Here is a 16,877-nt window from a genome sequence, read left to right as displayed (position 1 = left end):
GGATTGCTTCTTTTAATGGTACAGTACTGGATAATTTGGAAAATTCGCTTTGAAAGTCCTTAAGTTGCTGGAATTTGGCCCAGAAAAAAAGACACAGAAGAATCATTACAATGTTCAACAAAGTTTATTTCATTGGGCAAAGTTTGTTGGAGATTTACATGTAAGTCCATATCATCATAACTGATTACAAAATTCAGACTTTTGTATCCATGTATAAGTCAATGTACATTTAAAAAAATGCATTTGTGATTTTTTTTTAAATTTTTTGTTTTTTTTTGACAAGGCAGTGTGAAGAAAAATATTTAAGTACCGTTAGTATGAAACATACTAGGTAAAATTCTCCTCTAAAAAGTGCTTAAAAATCATAATTTAAAATACACTAATAAATATATTAAATAAATATGCAAGGCTGACTACTTGTGAGAGTGACACGACAGCAGTTTTTAGATATACTGTAATCCGCATCATAAAATGTTATTTCTTTCCCACATACAATTGTGATGAGTCCAAAGCCACTCTGTGCAAAATAATAAATAGCTTCTTACTGTAAATTCAACAGTGACCAATATAAAATAAACAAAAAAAGACAGTAGTGACCAATGACTAATCTTTGTGAAAAGCACTGCACAAAAACTTTCCCACGAGAATGGTTATCCTAGCTAGTCTATCATTATGACAGACTATGGCTGAAGTAACCGCTTTCCATCATCCATAATATGTACTCAGTAATCAAATGGTTTCTTTCTCGCAGCACAACAATCGCTATGTATGACAATTAAGTTGACTATTTCGGCTACTAACAGATAAATTGCTATACTATAATCCCCTTGTTTATTGCGGACAATGAGGACCCCGCTCGCAGCAGTAGTCGACCAGGGATAACATATTGCGGGCACACAGGTGGTGTTCATTTTTATTTGAAAAGAACGTAAAAAAGAGTTGCCTTGCATGACTCATCTGCTCTTTCTGCCTCCGCTCTCAGCAATAGTGGACTGGGGATAATGTATTGCAGCTCATTTGAGTTGGGTAACACCAGCTTCCTTCAGGGGCCCCAAACTGAAAAGAAATGTTCTCTGCTAGCCCCTACTCTCGGCAATATTCGACCGAGGATGGAACTGCATCATATTTTAGGCATGGTGGAATGTAACGCCTCTGGAGTCAAAAAGTGCCTTCTGCCGGTCTCCACTTACTGAAAGTTGGGATTTGGGGATAATGGATCTTGCCTGCACGAGTGCAGTTCATTTCAGGCTGAAGAACCATAACAGCTAAAAAGAGAAGCAGCCATATCTGACACAAGTGAGCTCTGCTGCTTCCCACTCGCAGCAGTCTGTCATTGGGGATAATAGATCACGGCCGCACAAGTGAAATTCACATTCTGGTAAACAGAACTGGAAAAAAAACCACCAGGCCTATTAAATATACCCTTTGGCGGCCATGCTAGTAGCAATATGCGATCAAGGATAATGGATTGGATAATGTTTTTAAACCAGTGATGCACTGAGGCCGCAAAGTAGTGAGCGATTATTCTATTTCACAATTTAAATTTGTGAACTGTGCTGCTATGATGGGCCAAATATTGCAAAAAGGCATTCGGTAATTCTTTGATTACACATGTCAACTTAGTGATAAACTGCCAATGGTGTTTTCCCCAATATATTGCTCAGTTACATATTGTCTGCAATTGGTAGCAGCATTGTTAATTTTAGCTTTTACCAGTTCAGTAGGCTCGTGTCCATGATAGCTCTGTTAAAAATATGCTATTTGCTAAAGACTAGACTGACATGAACACACCCACACAATTGTCATTGAAAATATGTATGGGTGGGAAAACTAAAAATGAAGTGAGATTGGGGGGAAAAAAAGCCATCATCATCATCATTTTTGTTCACCATCACAACAAACTGTTGACCAAGCCTTTTTCGTACTCTTCCGCCAAGGACTTCCAATGCTGACGGTTTGTCCGGCATCCCTCCAGCATAGGAGAACAATTGTCAAACATGTTCGCCAAGGTCTGCGATTTGAAAAGTAAAAGTCAGTATCCGAGCCGTTGCACTAAAATGTATGTAGGGTTGACAATCAGTTTAATGTTTTTTTGGGCCAAACCATTTAGCTAGCCCCACCATCAGCAAATACATGTTTTTAATGCAAATTTTCACATAAAATGTTTAAATGCTTTTTGTTGTCATTGTAAACAATGTCCACTACGTTCTTATCTATGACAATACAGATTATTCTAAACAATCCAAAATATATCGGTCTCACACTTTTTATTTCAAACATTTACCTCGTATAACTGCGTGCAGATAGCATCAATAAAGGAAACCTGCATGCTTGGAATCTTATCTCGTTTCTCCCGATTCATCAAGTCCTAGGAGAGTGGATATAAGATTTCAGCGATGTGTGTAGTAATAACAATATTACCCATATAACACAATTCCTAAATTCAGGGGTTGTTCTCTTACACTGGGCTCGATGTTGAGTTCTAGTCTCTCTTTGTCCCCTTGTTCAAAGAACTCTGTTGCTACCAGCTCTGCAATCTGTGAGGAAATACAGGGTGCAGACATTAATTTTAAGGATAAAATGTAGGGAAACAGTTATTATTATTGTTTATTATCACTTAATATAATAAAAAACTGCTGGGATAACCATTTTTATTTCACAAATTTAAATACTTTAATCCCTTATTTATTGGGTTAATGGGGATGAGAACCCTTCACGATACGCATAAATTTGCAAACTAACCCATTAACATGGTGCGTTCTTCTCTGCCATCTGGGGGGTAATGGATCGTGGGACGCATGGGCGCAGTTCATTTTAGGGGGAAAAGAACGGAAGAAAGCTGCCCCGCGTGACACAAATTTGCTCCCACAACCCTAACTATCAATTACAGTCAACCTGGGATAATGAATTGCGTCTATAAACGTCCATTTAATTTCAGGCCGGCTAGAACGACACGCCTCCCGACTAAAGTGCCTTCTGACGGTCCCCGGTCGTAGCGATCTGGGATTGGGGATAATGCATGACGGACGCACAAGTGTACTTCATTTTAGGCGAAAATATATTCAAGACAAAAACGAACTGCCAAGACTGACAAGTGTTGATCTGCCAGTCCCCACTAGCAGCAAAATATTCTATCCATCTATCTATCTACCCTGGTCATATCCCTCGAGAGGGGTGACCGACAGCAAGACAAACACATACAAAAACAAATAAAAAAAGGGAAAAGGTAGCAAAAAACACACACATGGCAAACCCAAATGCCCAAACACCCAAACAAGTTAAGCACCTCGGCACCCAAGTTGGCCATGGTTTCGTCCCTCCAGATGAAACGGACACAAGAAAGTGGCCATGTCACTCGGGTCAGGATGACACAACACACTCTTCTATTCAACAGCAGGGTCCGACAGCTTTCACTGGTTTACCCCTGCTGCATCATACAGGTGCCCTGCCCATCCATTAGAACACGTCTAAACATCCCATTATCCTTTTACAACACCTCTCCACTCATTCCTGTCACCAACAAGAGCTCTAGCTTCCACTATATCTAGACCTCTTTCCTGCAGTGCACTCATAACACCATCCATCCACGTCAATTGCGGCCTTCCTCTTGGTCTCCTTCCATTTACTTTTGCAGCAATATAGGCTTGGGGATAATAGATCGTGGCCGCACAAGTGCAGTTAATTTTAGGCGAAAATACATTTACGGGAACTGACACAAGTTACTCTGCCAGTCACCGCTCGCAGCAATATGGGATTGGGGGTAAAGGATCGTGACCGCACAATTGGATTTCAATTTTTGGTGGACAGAGCAGCAAAAACGAGCTCCCAGGCCCCCAACAATGCACTCCCCTAGCCCCCAATCGCATATAGCCGTGAGCGAGATAATGGAATGCAGATTACTTCCCAACCTGTAAGGGGCTTTGTAAAGTAGCGTCGTATTACACTATAAACCTAATTTCTTTTTTCCAACTATGCAAACGTTTTTCAAGGAAAAAACACAAATCCCTACTGTACTAACAGGAAAATATAACTGTAGAATTGTGAAAATTATAGACAAATAATTCTGGTTATCCTTTGCACACAAGACAAAAATAGCCACAAAAAGTGAAATCTAAAAAGGTCCAATTAATCCGGTCTCCCTAAAAACCTTTTGCGGGAGTAAGTATTTTTAAGTACGGGCACTTGCATTTGACATCCTCAGTGCTGTTTCCACCAGTCATGCAATTCCTAACTAGGTGTAGTCTAACAAAGATCACCCGGGAGATAAAATAGTTGGAACACAGCTGCAAGACACCTCATGCAAGTTGTTTTTTTCCACCCCTTTTTTTCCCTGCACGGAAGAATCGAATCGAGTTCAACGATATAAGGCATGTACCGAGGGCTAAATTTGTCCTGTTGCAAGCAAAGTAAGAGGGTGGAGGGCTTAGAGGCCAAATAAGTTGTTTATAAGGGGCAAGAACGCATTTTAATTTGACTCCCTACCCCCAGAAACTTTCATAGTTAAAAATAATTACATTTTAAAAGACAACTACAAGGATCCCTCTTTAATTGCTCTTAACTGGGATTAGAATCCCCCGCGGTATGAGAATATAAAATAAATAAATTGATGACTGTGAAAATAGCGATGTGGTTGTGATGATGATGAAGTGACTGTATCCGCAGAACCTGTGTAAAATATATATATTCGTGAGGGTTTGGTCAATGTAAAAACACAGGAGAGCTAGCTGTAAAACACAATTATTAAGGAAGTCAAAGGGGTAGGATTAAATGAGCATATGCTTCTTCCTACTCATTTTCAGACATGTTACGTTAACATTCTTTGTGTTTTTTGTTTTCTCATGTTCGAAATAAAGTTTTCTTCATTCATTATTGTATATAAAACTGTAAATGTACATTTATCAATATTCAACACAACAGGTGCTGTCTGGAATCTGAAAATGTGGTCCTCTCTGCCGCCATCTCCTGGCTTTAAGTCATGATTGCAGCCTCAGTCAGATCAATCATGAGTATTGTAGGTGCATATTTTAGACCCGCTTGAATAAACTCTTACTGTTGGATCTTTTGGGGGACTTGGGTTGGCGTTTGGATACAGGCCTTTTTGTACATTACACCATTTTTTGCTACACGACCAAAAAACTGATGAGAAGTATAAAGTCACTCTACATCCTTCTCTCCTCTTCCCCTTTTCCTCCTACCTAATATATTTCGTGTCCCGGAACAGCGTTGGTAAAAGTAAGATAAAAACAGACAGGTGCAGTGGAAAATAAATTATAAAGGTTCTAAACTCAGTTGAGCATTGTTAACACAGAGAACTTAAAAGGAAAGTTGTCTACTTTCAAAGTTTTAAGGACACTTCAAACAACAAACCCCACCTTCTAGCCTAGCCTTTACAAATAAATTCCCTCTTATATCCCCATATATGACGAAAATGCCTTCTGCTGGCACCCGCCGGTAGCAATACTCAGCCAGGGATGATGGATCGCAGCCACACGGGTGCTGTTCGTTTGACAAAAAGAGGATAAAATGACATAAACTTGCTCTCTCAAAAAAATATTAGCAATTTTAGACTGGGGTTAATGGATCACAAGGCCTTTTGCCAGTCCCTGTCTTCAGCAATAATCAATCAGCAACCGTGCATTTCATTTGAGGTTGTCCAAAACGGAATTCTTGGCGGAAAAAAGTGCTTTCTGCCAGTCCCAGTTTGCAGGAATATGGGATTGAAGATTACTGCTGCACTAGCGCAGTATATTCAAGGCGGAAATAAAAAAAAAAAATACAGCCACAAATGACACAAATTTGTACTCGGAGCCCCCACTTGCAACATTAAAATGATTGGAGCTAATTAATTACACCCTAAAAGTGCTGTTCATTTTAAGAAGGCCACAAAGGCGACAGCCGCTTGAACTGGGAAAATAAATACGCGACTCTGGTCTCTGCTCTCAGCAATAGGGATAGTGGATTGTGGCTTTCGCGGTTCATTTCATTTTAGGCGGTCCAAAAGGCACACCTGCTAGTTGCTGCGCGAGCAACGTGGGATTGGGGGTAAGGAATCACGGCTGCACAAGTGCAGTTCACTTGTGGCGGAAACAACAGCAGAAACTATTTCTTCAAAACAATATCTTGGTTACCCTCTTTTGCACCGGCCAGGGCTTGGTGATTGCTGATATATCACATGCAGTCATCAGCATTGACCTGAGGGGGATGTGCAGAACTGTTGAGAATACATCCAGAGTATACAGCAATGAAGCTACACGGCTGGATGAAATCATCTCACCTAAGTAAATCTCGATGGTGATCAGCCTCCCAGACAAACTGTCTGTTGCTTGTGAGCTCAAAGAACTCTTGGCGTCTTCTGTGGACAGACATCTCAATTTCATGAGCAATCGTTTGATTTGTGAAATAAGCCAGAAAGTAATAAAGACACATAAGTGTTAAAAAATTAGGAATTCCCTGTTTCTTGCGCCTACGACGTGCTATGCCACTGGTGGTCGTCATTTTCCTTTTTGGAGGAAAACAAGTTGGGACCTACAAATATAGCAAAGTCCTTTTTACCTTATATTAATACATCCGGATCAAACAGTATGGAGAAATGCAAACTAAAGTTCCCTGTCAGAATAGTCAGAGTCATTTTCAGGTCACTGGAGTTCCTTTTAATCCACAAGGAACGGTGACAAGCGAATTTAGTCCGGTACCGTGGCAGCCACCAATGACACAGTGAGGTGCAGTCAGGGGAGGCAGTTGAGGCTGAGCCTCACCTGTTATCATGGAAATATAAAATTAAAAATATATCAAAGGGTATATTTATTCAAACTACTTTCACATTCAACCTAACGATCTTGGGATATCCTTTTTCGAAATGTCTGAATTTTCACACTATATTGTGAATATTATGAATACAAACAGTCAATAACTTATTGCTGTTGTGCAGATGCACAGAGGCACGCAATTCTCTTGCCTTGTGGCAGACAGTGAAACCAAATATTCTAATTTGGACACTTCAGCCCCCAAAATCAGAATAAGTAAAGTCAAGCCATCCAGTATTTTTTTTCTGAATGATTTTTTTTTCCCATAATGAAGGAATACTTATGTATTGATGCATTTATTTAAAAGGAGCAGCACAAAGACCTCCTTTGTTTAATGATGAATACAATGTATTTCCATTGATTTGTAAATCTGACTGCCTCACCAGACACAAACCTTACTGCACGTCACTGCAATAACAACAGAAAAAGATGACTTCTCAAGTCTGTGTTGCAATCTAACGCTATTCTCCACAGTATGCTTAAGCGCCCTGACACTGTCGTCTGAAAATGTAGGGCTGACGCTACATTTTACATGACGCAGCTCTCGTTTGTGTTTTTCTGCGGCACAGTAGAAAATATACGCTAATTTTCATTTTCTATCTGTGGTAGTTGCCATTTTGAATGGTGACGTGATCTGAAAACACATAAGAGTACCGCTAAAATCGGCTTTAGGCGTGCGGGGGAAGTGTGCACGGGGTTTTAGCCCTACTTCGTTTGTATTTGCATTTGTACTTACTTAATATACAGAGCCAGGTCCGTGGATAAAATAGCCCTCTCGATCATCTTTAGAGTGCATTTGTACTCGTCTAGGGAGAGGCCACTCAGAATCTGGTTTCCCTGAAACACAGACAATTAGATTCTTGTGTCTTTCATAAAGGGATTAAAAAAGCTACCATTCAGTGCATGTGCTATTACTGGGCTGTTGAGGATCATGAGGCACTGGTCGAAATGGTGATGCTCCATTGTGGAGTGGCAGTAAAGCTGTGCCAGTGGGTGCTCACTCCTAATAATTTAACACAGGTGAAATGTTACCGAGTAGATAACAAATGGATATTTTAGTATAGCGGACCCCCGGGATACGGCATTCCTGCCTTACAATTTATTTTACTCTATAATGCCAAATAAGATATTTTTTGGCTCTTCTTTAAGGCAGTTTCTCTCTATACGCCACTAACAATGAAATGTTCGCATGCCTAAAAACGTTGTCTTTGTGATGTTGCGTATTACGAATTACGTCACTAAGATGCTTGTCTGCTATTGGCCGACGTCATATAGAATGCTGGTCTGCTCTTGGTTTGCCTCATGGTGTCATAAATATACCAATATGCTATTATCTGAACTACCTCCCACAATGTCTTTCTCTTTCATTATTTAGTTCAGAATGTTGTGTGCCTCGCACGTAACTTGCATTTCAGTGATACAACACTATTTTTTTTGTTCTTGCGGTGATGCTAAATGTAGAATAAGAAACATAATAACATTAACGTATCATATTAACGAAAAATGTTGCACATAATAAAAATCTGCAACAATATTTCCTCATTTCACTTAAAATAAGTACAAACAAAAAACAGAAGTTAGAACATCCATCCCTTGTCTGACCCACTAAGGTCCCAGGTAATTTCTGCTTATTTTAAATATGATTTTTTGTAGTTTTTTTTTTAACATTTTCTAAGAAAAAAAAGATAATAATATAGCGACACAAGTTCAAATAATACCAGTATTCCAAATGCCAGAAAAACTATTGACCAAAACGATTAATAGTTTTTAGTTAATATGAAATGAAAATGAAATTATCTGCATTTATATAGCGCTTTTCAAGTCAATGACTTCCCAAAGCGCTTTACATTGTGCTTCACATTTCCCAATAGCGGCCGTGATCTGTGCAGCCATGTAAGGCGCTAACCTGCTTATTGGGGGTATTGGGGGTTAAGTGTCTTACCCAAGGACACTTCGGCATGTAACACGGACAAGCCGGGATTCGAACTGGGATCCCTTAATCCTAAAACGATCGCTCTACCTCCAGAGCTTTTTTTTTTACAAGGTTATTTAATTATATGCATGTATATTACCTTTAATTAGTACTTATTATATACAGTTTTGTTATTTTAACAATTTAATATTTGTGATTAGAAGGCTTCACTAATTACCATAGGTTTCTATCCCTGCTATACAGTAATACCACTTTGAAATCTCCACCTCAGAACGGAATAATGTCATATCCTGGGGGTCTACTGGAACCAATACTATCTTACCTCTGTATGTAGAAGTTGTTGACTCCTCGATGGTCGAGGTCATGGCAGAGAGTCGCAATCATCAAGGCTAGAACCTCTAAATCCATAAGTCGATTCTGTCAGGAAATGTAAGTAGGCTATTAGACTTGCTCATGCTGCAGGAGAAGACTTGACACTGCCTTGTCAGTCATAATACCCAACTAACCTGCAGGCGTCCTGATTTAAGCAGTGCAAACATAGACTGGGAAGTGTTGAAAGCATGTCTCCAGTTATGATAGGCTACATTTTTCCTGTAGTTCTTCTTCACGCTTAGAATCCAGTGGCATAAATTCTTAAGAGTGTAGGAACCAGTTATTGTTTGTCAGCATTGTAGTTTTTGACTATGACACCTACCGTGTGCTTCATGTGGAAGTTGTGAACTAGGTCAAGGTCGACAAACATGCGCACTGTACCCAGCGTGGTTTCGGTATCCGACAACTCAAAGTCGCTAAATCCGAAGTCTAGGAGGCGCAGTGATTGCGCAGATGGAACTGGCGCTGCCTGCCCAGGGATAACATGGATTCGTTATTAGCCATTATTAGCCAAGTGGGGCAGTGCCTCATATATTTCTGTAATCCTTTGCTACTTCTGCTTTGTGCTTCGCAGATTCCAAATATTGCGAGCGATTTGGTCCGAATGAACCGTAAAAGAAGAGTTAATAGTTATAGTTATTCAGTGTGTCTGTGTCCTACATGTCAAAGGCGTTAAAGCCGAAGTACAGGAAGCTCAGTGATTGAGCAGATGAAACTGCCACTGCCTACCCACTGGTGAGGCAGTGCCTCATCTGTCATAATAGAAATTAAAAATATATAACTGTAATCACTTGGAACTTTGCGCTTCGTAATTCGCCGATTACAAATATCGCAGGGGATTTGGTCCCCGTTAACCATGAAAACGAGTTAATAGTTATATTTATTCAGTGTTTTGGTATTCGACAACTTGAAGTCGCTAAAGCCAAAGTCAAAGAGGAGCAGTGATTGCGCAGATGGAACTGCCGATGCCAGCCCAGAGGACACATGGACTTGTAATTAACCAATATGCAAACATTTTAGCCGTGAAATGCAGTCAGGGGAGGCAAGTGAAGTATTGCCCCACTTGTCATCATGGAAATGAAAAATATATTACTGTAATCACTTGCTACTTCGCGCTTCGTACTTCGCGGATATAACAGTGAAAAATATGTAAATGGTTATATTCATTCTCTGTTAATGGTGGGGTGCGTCATTTGAGGTGTCCTTGAAAAGTTGAAAGTACGATATTTTCTCTATTAGGTATGTGTTGACAATATCCAACTGAGCTCAAAGAGCCCTTATAATTTTGTTCCAACCACACCTATCTGAAGGTAAGAAAAGGCCTCTTTCAAGCACGGTCCAAAAGCCAATCGGAATCTCCCCAAAAAATTAAAAGAGAAGAGTTATAGGGAGGGCAGCACGGCGGCGCAGTGGTTAGTGCTTGTGCGGCACAGTTCATGTCATGGGAACCTGTCATGGGTTCAAATCCAGCTCCAGACATCCTGTGCGGAGTTTGTATGTTCTCCCCGTGCTTGCGTGGGTTTCCTCCGGGCACTCCGGTTTCCTCCCACAATCCAAAAACATGCATTTCAGGTGAATTGGCCGGTCCAAATTGTCCCTAGGTGTGAATGAGCGAATGAGTTGTCTGTCCCTGTGTGCCCTGCGATTGGCTGGCAACCAGTTCAGGGTGTCCCCTGCCCAGTGCCCGGAGATGGGCTCCAGCCCCCCCGCGACCCTAATGAGGATAAGCGGTACGGCTGATGAGATGAGATGACGAGTTATAGGGAGCTTGACACAGGCTGCAATGATGAAGCACACCAGGATATAGCTACAGCGAGTAAGACATTTTCAAATTCCGTACAGCATCTCTAAAGTTCTTTTTCATTTAACTTCACAATATTTGGACATTATCTTTTAAAATCATGGAATTTTCACATTATATCATGATTATTATTTATATGTAACTTATTACTATTCTCTTGCCTCAGGAAAGAGGGCGATAGTGATATCAAGGATTATTATTTAGCGCACAACTCAGTCCCAAACAATAAAATTAGTGATAGTATTAAAAGCTAATTGCAATTCAAACTATTCAAAAATCTATTGATCCTTTCATTCAAAAGAAGCAACACACAGTCTTCATTAAGGTAAGGTTAAGGTAGCACAATAAAACAATTCTAAGCTACAGTTCATGAATTGCTTTCTTGTTTGGCCAATCAAATAATGAATTAGATTTTGGATCATCCATCCATTATCTGCACCGCTTATCCTCAGTAGGGTCGCAGGCGTGTTGGAGCCCATCCCAGCTATCTTCGGACAGTGGGCAGGGGACACCCTGAACTGGTTGCCAGCCAATCACAGGGCACACAGAGACAGACAACTCACTCGCTCATTCACACCTAGGGACAATTTTAACCGGCAAATTAACCTGACATGCATGTTTTCTAATGTGGGAGGAAACCGGAGTGCAATTTAGGATCATTTATTTGTTAATCTGACTGTGCCTCACTGTATGCAAAACTCACCGCACGTCACCAAATTTCAGTCCTTAAAAGGGTTAAAAATGCAATGCTATATGGGGCAAAAGAACTCAAAATATTTTTGTCCCAAGCGCAGTAGTATTGTAATTGCGTTTTCAGGTTAGTTAATATTTTAGTGGTGGGAAAAAAGGTTGGACTGTGAGAAGCATTTCATGTACATTCCACTTGTAAGACACAAATACACGGCACACTTGAGTAGAAGGTGGGCTAAGTACACGAGGTGAAAACACGTAGGACATGCGCCAAACACATAACTCTTGCTGTTCACTCGTTGGATTGTTTGTGGGTCGCTTTGGTCAGTTTCTCCCCAACTCAGAAATCAGCTCCATAAAGAGAGTGGCAGGACTCAAATTTCTTGTACAACAATGACTGTTTTGCCCCCTTTAAGACCTGGACAATTCGCTGTGATTAATGGAGCAAATAATTCTGCTGCCAACCAGAAAATTCAGCTGGCGGACATCCGGCTATCAGTTCATCCCTTTAAGTGCTACAAAGACAAGATCTGTCTGATTGTTTAAACAATTCACATGAAACACGATGGAATTACTTAGTAAAGGTATTTAATACACAAACACTCCAATTTGTAAACAAATATTCATTTATAACTACTCTGTAAAAATTGGTCTTTAAATCCCTCTGCAAGCTGTAAACTCATCAGCAGCTATTGCAAAGAGTCAATTTTAGTTTTTATTGCCAAGGGTGACATGACCACTTAGTGGATTCGGTTTCGGGCTATTAGGTTTTTGACATGGGGCCAGATCAGTAAGGTAGATAATATTTAAATTTGAAAATTTGTGTGTTATATTTACGTTGTCTCTAAGGTATTAAAACGTTTTGGTTTTTATATATGTATTTACTATCTTGGGACGTGCAATTAAGTACTTTACTGTAATTCCTTGTTTATCACGTTAATCGGGACCAGGACACCCTGCAATTTGCGAAAATCCATGAACATGCACTCTGCCACCCCTCATTTGATTGCAAGTCAACCAGGGATAACTGATTGCAGCTGCTCAGGTGCTGTTCATTTTATTCGGAAAGGACAGAAAAATGTAGGCATCATACATGACACAAATTTGCTCTTTTGGCTCCCGCTCTCAGCAATAGTTGACTATAGATAATAGATTTTGTTCAGAACAGTGCGGTTCTATCAAGGTGGGCCACTGAAGTATGCTTTTGTGGCCTGCAAAAACGAAGTGAGAAAATAATGCACTCTGCTTTCAGCAATAGTTGAATGGGGATAATGGATTGTGCTCACTTCGTGCAGTTTATTTTAGTTGGGCCAGAACATCACGCCTCACAACAAAAGTGCCTTCTGCTGGTCCCCTATTTAAGGCAAAGTGGGATTGGGGAATGAATCGCTGTCGCATAAGTGCAGTTCATTCTAGGCTGAAAAATAACATAAATGAGCTCTGCCAGTCCCAACCTGCAGAAAAATGCAATCAGGGAAAATATATGGCAGCTACACGAGTGCAGTTCACTCTTTGGTGGACCGTACGGCAAAGAAGGGTTCCTATTTTGACAAAAATGCACTCTGACAGCCCCCAACTCAAAGAAAGGATTTTAGTATAATTTTTACCTGTAGCCACTGGGATTCTTCTGCAGTAGCAGAAGCATGATATGAAAGGACCTGTAAAACACAACAGAAGCATTTTATTTATAGTACGCTGCAAAAAGCAGGTCATACATGAAGGGAAATTCAGATTTGTCATAATTTTGATGATGACCGAGCTGATTTCTGACATTTGGAATGTACTGACCTCTAGAGTGACTTGCTGCTTGGCCATTGCTTTTTCCACGGTCTCGTACATTTGGGTGTTCTGGATAGCAAGGCCGCAAAAAATAGCAAAGGCCTCCAAGAATTGCTCGTCATTCCTGTTAAATATCTTTGTGGCGCCCGACACCTCGTCAAGCTTGTTCACCAACTGACAGCAACCTACAGATTTTTTCTATCTCTAAACATCTTTTTGAATAGTTGTGATATACGCTACCCAACCAGCAGATGTCCTACCTATGACTTTGTCCTTCTTGCCGTTCTTGATGGGAGTGCATAGCAAACTCTTTGTCTGTTTCTTGGTGTGATATTGCTTTTCACACTGGTAGATCAAAAGACATTACTGGAGTGAGAAAAGGACAATGGACGTGAAACGGAAATACACACCGTCAATGGGAAACGTTGATCTTGGGTGACATCAGGAATGTTGAGGGGCCGCATGGTGTTTTTGACATACTGAGCGTACATGTAGTTGATCTGGTTGACACGAGTAGATTCTCTGAGGACATTTGAAGCAAAATAAACTGGTGAATAAAGTCCTTCCGAATATTGAACTCGGATTTCAGAATGGATCAAGTCGATTTTCAGGTATGGAATTTTTTCTCCTTGTACCCTCTCGGATCGTAGACAAAGTAGCAATAATTAATAGCTCAATTGTATGTATACATTTGTTATGGATGTAACTGTTAAATGGAAATACAAATATCAACTTTGCTTGATTTCCCTAGTTTTCATAGAAAATGCGTACTAAACATCACATGATCCTGAGTATTTGGTAGCTTTGGGTATGCTAGAAAAGTCTCATTCAAGAGTATACAATGGGCTAGCCATGATCCCCGCCCCCACCCCCACTAAGTAATAATAATAAACCCCCACCCAGATGATGACTGATGTCTGGCAATGGGTCTTAAAGTCTAGAAATACAATTACCAAAGAAATCTGACCTGTTTGTGTTTTAAGACATGATTATTTTTACATGACAAGGGTTTCCCATACATTGCAACTTTATTCCTGTATTCTAATTACTTTTTTCTGGATATTTTTTTCATTAAAAGATATTTCATACGTTTTTCTCCCAAAATTATGCTTTTGATGTAGGAACCATAACATTAAGACTATCTTCTAATTGTTTAAATTCTTGTGACAAGTGTTTTGTATTTTGTAACTCAATCTTGTTTCCTGCGGGCAATCTGGTTTCCTCCCACATTCTAAAGACATGCATGTCAGGTTAATTGGCCATTCCAAATTGTCCCTAGGTGTGAATGAGCAAGTGAGTTGTAATATGTCTCTGCGTGCCCTGCGACTGACTGACAACCAGTTCAGGGTGTCCCCTGCCACCTGCCCGAAGATAACATGGGTTCCAGCACCCCTGCCGCCCTACTGAGGATAAGCGGTGCAGATAATAGATGGATGGTGATAATGCCGACCAGAACCCCTGTGATATGCGAAAATCTTCAAAGTAACCTCCCCATTTTTAACATGGGCTCTGCTTGCAGTAATAGTCGACCAGGTATAATGGGTCATGTCCGCAGGGGTGCAGTTCATTTTAGGCAAAAAGAACAGCAAAAAGAGCTGCCACGCATGACACAAATTTGCTCTTTTGTTCCCAGATCTCAGCAATAGTGGACTCTGGATAATAGATCACGGCCACAATGGCATGCTCCAGCAGCCTGAACAAAAAAAAAAAAAAGCGCTCTGCCAGCCTGTGCTCTCAGCAATATTCAACAGTGGTTTCGCTGACAAAACCGTACATTTCATTTTAGGCATACAAGAATGGCACACCAACCAACAAAAATGCCTACTCGCAGCAATTTGGAACTGTGGGTAATGGCAGCTGAGTGGATAATGTTAATTTAAGACAGAAATATGCCAAGAAGGAGATGCCAGCCCCAACAAATGTGCACTCTGTGGGACTGTGCTCGCAAAAATTGGCACCAAAGGATAACTGAATAACGAATGTAGTTTATCTTTGGTGGACGGAATGGCAAAAAAAGAGCCGCCAGGCTCGTCAAAAATGCATTCCACCAGCCCCTGCTCGCACCATTATGCAAACAGGGATAACGGATGGCAGAATATTTTTGCATTGAGGCTGTGAAGTGGTGAGGGATTACAGTACAGCCATTATTTACAGCCTTACCTGTTAAGAGAATGAAGGATTTCAGCTTGCCCGTCACATTCCATATGAAAGACACTCGAAAATGGATTCTGAGGAAAAAATGCCAAAAGTAAGATTTTTTTTTCGAGTTTTATTTTACAGGACAAATCAACTCTTTAGTTCTTCCAGTTAAGCCTGTTAAGACAATGCAATTCATTGAAGTAATAAGCAATGGTCCATTAAACATTAATCCTTGCCAGATTGGGAGTTTATTTCCACATTCTGTGACCTTCTCCTGCCCACCTTATAGGGACATGTTTTTGCTCAACATGCACTCCCAAAAAGATTCTTTTCCCATTTTAACAGGATGCTAGAGATAAACGGATCACTTTTTTTTTTGTTTAGGAAAAATTTGCTCCCCTACCCTGGCAGACCGTTACTCCCTCGGGCTATAAATAGAGCTTTAAATAGAAAAAGATCTTTCAATGTTTGGAGTCTACTTGAGGTCACGGGTAAGAGTAAGTAGTTTGGAGAAGGATGTTTTTCTTCACGCTTGTAAATGTCCTGAAAACCAAGTGAGGAAAACCTTCGGCTCGTGGCCTGCCAGCGGCGAGCCGGAAGGGTTCTAGGGTCAAAATGGTGCTGACCTCTGTGGAGTCGTTCTCAGCAATGAAGACTGTACAAGCTTGAGCCTGCATGAAGGTCAGGATGGTTCCCACAAACTTCCTCAGCAAAACTTCAAGACACTGCTGCTCCTCAAAAATCAGACTGGCCAGTTCCAATAGAACCTGAGCAAATACTTTTTACTTTAAAGAGTTGTCTGTATCTATAGTAGCCACAAGGATTATTAGGGGGATTAGCGTACCTGATTACGTCGGGTTTCTAGCTGTGAGGTTTCATAGAGCTGGGCGTTGTGCAGAACGATGCCCGAAAAGGCCAAGTATGATGAGAAGTCCTGTATTTGGGAAAGAAACCATCTTTGATATATTTCTCTTAATGAGATTTATATTCATAAATCTTCTTTCAAATGAAATGGTGAAGAATTAAGAACTATGCTTCAAGCATTGTTGGCTTATTACTACAGTGATACGCCAGAATTTGACCATGTTTAGTTCGGGATTGGTATCTGAACACCTTATTGTTAATCTTTCTTAAACTAAGTGATTGGATTTTTTTTCCTACATTCCTATGCATTCCAAAATAATTAAAATAATAATAGGTAGTAAACCTAAACAAACATAAATATAGAAAACAATAAAACATGTACTTAAACAACAATGCTTCTTTAAATGTGTAGATTTTAAATAACTCATTATCAAGAGATGCCGATTTTTAGAAGAAAATCAAATTTCTCGACCTATGATTTTTTTTGCCTTGTATT

General features: G+C 40.3%; 1 protein-coding gene across 2 annotated transcripts in view; it reads right to left on the bottom strand.

Annotated features, from left to right (window-relative positions):
- Nucleotides 1-105: 105 nt before the first annotated feature.
- pde5ab (phosphodiesterase 5A, cGMP-specific, b) overlaps nt 106-16,877 on the bottom strand; it is a 28,845-nt gene continuing 12,073 nt past the window's right edge. The window contains exons 6-22 of one of the 2 annotated variants that reach the window (XM_088347792.1): nt 16,362-16,451; nt 16,144-16,284; nt 15,539-15,606; nt 13,789-13,900; nt 13,639-13,723; nt 13,388-13,563; nt 13,207-13,257; nt 9,431-9,577; nt 9,243-9,368; nt 9,059-9,153; nt 7,719-7,806; nt 7,540-7,640; nt 6,275-6,352; nt 6,129-6,192; nt 2,463-2,537; nt 2,285-2,368; nt 106-2,011 (exon numbers count right to left, since the gene is read on the bottom strand). In XM_088347792.1, the coding sequence (XP_088203918.1) occupies nt 1,892-2,011; nt 2,285-2,368; nt 2,463-2,537; nt 6,129-6,192; nt 6,275-6,352; nt 7,540-7,640; nt 7,719-7,806; nt 9,059-9,153; nt 9,243-9,368; nt 9,431-9,577; nt 13,207-13,257; nt 13,388-13,563; nt 13,639-13,723; nt 13,789-13,900; nt 15,539-15,606; nt 16,144-16,284; nt 16,362-16,451 (1,701 nt within the window). In that variant the 3' untranslated portion in view covers nt 106-1,891. Of the gene's footprint in view, nt 2,012-2,284; nt 2,369-2,462; nt 2,538-6,128; nt 6,193-6,274; nt 6,353-7,539; nt 7,641-7,696; nt 7,807-9,058; nt 9,154-9,242; nt 9,369-9,430; nt 9,578-13,206; nt 13,258-13,387; nt 13,564-13,638; nt 13,724-13,788; nt 13,901-15,538; nt 15,607-16,143; nt 16,285-16,361; nt 16,452-16,877 lie in introns of those variants that run through there. The other variant, XR_015852044.1, reaches the window with a different exon arrangement.

Source organism: Urocampus carinirostris, chromosome 11 (assembly GCF_059441175.1).
Source record: "Urocampus carinirostris isolate Australia breed hairy pipefish chromosome 11, RoL_Ucar_1.0, whole genome shotgun sequence".
Taxonomy (NCBI): Eukaryota; Metazoa; Chordata; class Actinopteri; order Syngnathiformes; family Syngnathidae; genus Urocampus; species Urocampus carinirostris.
Note: the sequence above shows the minus strand (reverse complement) of the source record. Positions and strands in the feature narration are given on the sequence as shown.